General features: G+C 36.3%; 1 protein-coding gene across 1 annotated transcript in view; it reads left to right on the plus strand.

Annotated features, from left to right (window-relative positions):
* The window catches only part of LOC106688523 (putative ankyrin repeat protein RF_0381), a 15,523-nt gene that overhangs the window by 2,252 nt on the left and 8,084 nt on the right, over positions 1–5,187 (plus strand). Inside the window, exon 2 of the mRNA XM_024361795.2 lies at positions 3,714–5,124. Within this exon, the coding sequence (XP_024217563.2) occupies positions 3,714–5,124 (1,411 nt within the window). The remainder of the gene's footprint in view (positions 1–3,713; positions 5,125–5,187) is intronic.

The raw sequence follows: 5,187 nt of genomic DNA on the forward strand, positions 1-5,187 counted from the left end.
CAAAACTGAAGTAAACAATAACATGAGGGTCTGGAAGGAAGGTTATAAACATAAAGGCTTATATGACAAGTTGCTGAGAAAATCCGCTAGGGGCTCTTGTGCTTTTAACGTGTCTTTAACGTTTAATATGACTTCAAATAGGGCTGCTCACAATCTTATAGTTATAACATTTAACATGGTAAAACATTTAACATTTAACACAACATCATGAATACCCCTACTGTACCAAAAGTCTTCGATGAATTTTGGCCCCCGATACACTTTCCGATCACAAAAAACAGATCACTAAATGTTGCTCTTCTTTGGTGCAAGTAGAAAGCAGAGCAGCCATGATTAACAGCACGACAGCGATAACGAAACTAACCTAGCAGCTTCAAACTTGCATAGACCTAACAACAAATAAACAAAGCATGCATCATCAACGCAAAATATAATTAAATTGTGGATAAATATTGACTTACCCTCGTAATTTGAAAATTTGGCATTTAAAACCTGTCATATTATTTCACTAAAATACTTAGCTGATATTGCAGACTGTTATTCATTAACGTACTGAATTTAATGAAAATCTTTAGTCATTTTCGAATAAGTTAAAAAAATTCTATGAAGTGGCAATTGTGTTCTCAAAACGTATATTTCCATCAAAAAGTGGATTTCAAACTTTTTTCTGGTGTATATATCATCTACCTTACTATATAGGTCACATATAAGTAATTTAAAGTAAAAAGCAAGATATAAATAACCGCTAAAGTGATCCCTCCCCACTCTGTAATAAAGAAAATTGTGATATACCCTGTCCCATAGCGGACCAATCTTAAAATGCCTTCGGGCAATAAGGATAAAAACATATTTGCCAGATTGTATTTATTTCTATTGTGTGTAAGTTAAAATAAAGGGTGTTTTTTCCGATCTCCATTGACCGTAACGAGAGCTTAAGGTCCGATGATGCCACGAGCGTGAAAACCGCACCAAATGGTGCATTTTTCTGGATGTAATGGAGTCTGTAGGGTCTCTTGTGGATTGGTCTCACTCCATATGCGGCAATTTTGCTTATTAACAAACCCGTGAAGCCAAAAATGCGCCTCATCGCTGAACACAATTTTGCGATAAAACAACGGGTCAGTTGCCAACTGCTCTAGAGCCCAATCGGCGAAAGAACGACGCATATAAGTCTATTCATGATGATTTGTCAGAGTATACTGAAACAAATAAAAAAAAAATTTTGATTACAATTTAATTTTTTGTGTTACTTTTTACAATTTAAAGTTCTATCTAGCTTAAAAAAACACCTTTTAGTTAGGAAAGTAAGATTAAAAAGAAACAGACACTAAGGGAACACTTGATAATAGTGCTTACCCTATACACTACATATCTTTTTTTTTTTGTTAGTGGATTTGGTTACCTTAAATCCTCCCTTTTGAAGTCTTCAATCTTCGTAAGAGAAGAAGCGGATGGTCTGCTGAAATAGTCTCAAGTACAAGTTCCTCTTTTGGAACTTTAATTTGCCATCTGTTTTTGTTGGTAAAGAATACTTCGAAGAATTATTTGCTGGTCTAGCTTCGAAAAATTTGCTTGGTCTATGGTCTTCATCCATTCAGCATATATTTCCGAACCACTTCAACAGTCTCTTCTCAAAAAATTCAGTCAGTGGTTTCACCTCTAGCTCCTATTTTGTTATCAATTTAAAAATATTAGTGGCATTACAAGTTGTGCTTACTTCAGTATACATTTTCTTACAAAAATTGTTAATAAGTTTGCCTTCTATATATTTAATTTCAAAGCCATATTCTTGCAAATACAATATCTATTTAATGATTCTTGTATTATACTTGTATTATTCTTGTATTTTACATATTACTTAACCATTGTGTTTATGATCTGTATGATGAATTGTAAATTTTTCTCCATATAAATAAGGTCTAAAGTGTATTATTACATAAGCTATGGCCAAAAGATCCTGTTTTGACTGGGCCTTCCTCAGATTTTAAACTATGAAGGAGTTATATCCAAGTCTAGGTTTTAAGTGTTCCATATCAGAAGGGGTTTAGTTAGAGAGAAAAAAAGTGATATTGAGATATAATGATATATTAAAGGAAAAGTAAAAAAAAAAAAACTGATGGAGGGGGGAAGCCGAAAAGATTATAATAGTATTAGTATGGTTAAGCTGAATTTGGATACAGGGAAAAATAATCTATTGGTGAGATGAAATGATGTGGTGAGGGTCACCATTTTGTGAGTAGAAGACGGAAATGTTCTTACTTATGTTTCTGCTCTTTTGGGCCCTGTATGGGATGGGTCACCTGATGGATGGTGTGCTGCTGCTGTTCAATCTTATAAGGTGTCCACCAGTCTCTGGGCTGTGTGGTCCGTCCATCACGCTTCGGACCGACTTCTTAGCCAGACATGTCTTCCGTCAACCGTGGTACCGAAGAGAATGAGCTCCTTGTCCGGGATTAGCCCTATCAGATTCTGACGCTCAGCTTACTCCCTAGATGTTGCTGAGGTTATGTGGATATAATGCCACTAGATGGCACCCCTTCCCCTCTTGTCCTTATGACTATACATCTCAATGATTGAATAAACTAAAATAAAAGACTGATACTCCTCTGGACAGAACAGATCCTTTTTGATCGTAGAATATTTCTATCAAGTGTAATTTAATGTTATAGAAGCAAATGCCCTGTAGTGTGTTCCTTTCCTTCTGTATTTAGTAAAATCATTAGCATTTTTTTTCAAATATATTTCAGGACTACTATGTAAATATTCAGAAAAATTAAAATAAACCAATCTACCCCCCTTATATGAAAGAACTCGAAAAAGTTGAAATAAATCGATACACGATCTTAAAACTCTATAGCATTGTCATTTTCTGTTATAGAGTCAGTTTGATTTTAATTAATTGTTTCATATTTTTCCTATATTCAGGGCATATTTATTGTTATCCGATATCCTATTTCTAAGACTGCGAACAAAAATCACCTGTATTTAATTTAGTATCTTCATAGGCATATAAAAGGATCCTAATATTATAATAATCAGAAAAGATAAAATAAATCGATTCATGATCTTAAAATCGATGGAACTTTTGTGTTCTGTATCTTCTAAAACATACGTTAGAAACCTAATATGTAAGAAATCAAAAAATTTGAAATAAATTGATATGTGATATTAAAATCTATAGCATTTTCATTTTCAGCATCTTCAAAAACATATAAAAGGACCCCGATATTTAAGAAATCAGTAAAGTTTAAGTAAATCGAGATGCAATCTATAGCATGTTTGTGGTTTGCATCTTCATAAAAATACTTAAAACTAATATGTAAATAACCAGAAATATTAAAATAAATCTATCAGCTTTTATAAAATTGATATCATTTTCATAAACATATAAAAGGTTGCCAATGTGTAAGAAATCAGAAAAGTTAGAATAAATATTTATGAGATCTTAAAATCGATAGCATTTGCTTTTTCAGCATCTTCAAAAACATATATAAGAAATCAGAAAAGTTAAAAAATTGTATGCGATCTTAAAATCGATAGCATTTTTACTTTCATCATATTCTAAAACTTTTAAAAGGACACTAATATATTAGATATCAGAAAAGTTAAAATAAAACGATAAGCGATCTTTAAATCTTTTTTGACTTAGAGCCACGTCAGTTTGATTTTAATTAATGAATAATTTTGTTTTACTTCTTTGCTTTTTGTTTTAGGAAGAACATCAACAATTGTCAAATCGTTTAGAAGAAGCAGTTGTCAACAATAGTGCTGGAGATATTATTGCCATAGCAACAGAGGGCGGTGATGTGAATGGGTTGACTCATTCCGGGGACAGCCTCATCCATCTGGCTGCAAGGCTTGGCAACTGTTCCTCTATTGCTGCCCTCGGTTTCCTGAAGGCAGACCTGGAAGTCATGAACTCAGATAATTTAACTCCGTTAGAGGAGGTTGTCCGAAATAATTATGTCGATTCATTAAAAGCTCTGTTATCGGCTGGTGCAAGAAGTGACAAGTTTTTATTGCGAGGAGACACCTACCTGCATATTGCGGCTGCTGGAGGCCAAAACGGAGTACTAGAGGTCCTACTGGAGGAAGGAATGGATGTGAACAAAAAGAATCACTTAGACGAAACCCCGTTATTTCAAGCTGTCAGGGCCGGTAATGCCAGTGGGGTGAAAATGTTGTTGGAGAAAGGAGCTGATGTTTCTATATTGCCAGAGGGTAGCCAAGGTGTTCTTGAGATGGCCGTGGAGTCACAGAATGTTGAATTGTTTACTGTATTAATAAAAGTTGGAACGAATTTTGTTACCGAAGATAATTCGATAATTCATTTTGTGGCTCGGTTTGGAAACTCTAGAATGTTAAATATGATAAAAAAAATGAGACTACCTGAACATATCAAAAATAAAGAAGGACTCACTCCTTTACACCTTGCTTCTAATCCATCTTTTGTAAAAACTCTTATTAGAATGGGCTTAGATGTGAATGATAGAACGGAAAAGGGAGAAACAGCGCTGCATCTGGCATCAGCCAAAGGAACCCTTCAGCTGGTGAGGACCCTTCACAAAGAGGGAGCTGATATCAACATACAGAATAATGGAGGGATGTCTCCATTGATGGTAGCTTTAAGAAATTCAAAAGAGGATATAGCTATATTCTTGTTGCATAAAGGTGCTGATCCGAAAGTAAAGGATAAATTAAGTAGGACAGCACTTCACTATGCCGCTGAAGGAAATTGCACTAGGGCCATGGCCACTCTGCTGGAAGTTGAAGCCAGGGTGAATGTGCTGGATAGTAAAGGTAACAGTCCTGGTTGCGTCGCAGCCTTAAATAATATGCCAGCTGTTCTGCAGGTGCTACTGGAGAATGGGGCCGACCTGGCTCTCAGGGATAGCAATGGCGATGGGATGTTGCATCATGCGGCCCGCAGCGGACACGTGGAGGCCGTGAGGTGGCTACTTGATGCCGGGGCAGCGGTGGATATGAAAAGTGAGTACCAGTGGACTGCCTTACATAGTGCACTAATAGAAGGTCACACCGCTGTGGCCACCTTACTGCTGGACCGCGGGGCCGATATCAATGCTGGGGATACTGATGGCTGGACACCGCTAATGAGAGCATCTGGTAGTGGCCACTTAGACCTGGTGCAGTTGCTCCTTGACCGGGGGGCCGATATCAATGCTAGGG

Source organism: Halyomorpha halys, unplaced genomic scaffold (genome assembly GCF_000696795.3).
Source record: "Halyomorpha halys isolate HHAL.00 unplaced genomic scaffold, Hhal_1.1 Scaffold1147.1, whole genome shotgun sequence".
Taxonomy (NCBI): Eukaryota; Metazoa; Arthropoda; class Insecta; order Hemiptera; family Pentatomidae; genus Halyomorpha; species Halyomorpha halys.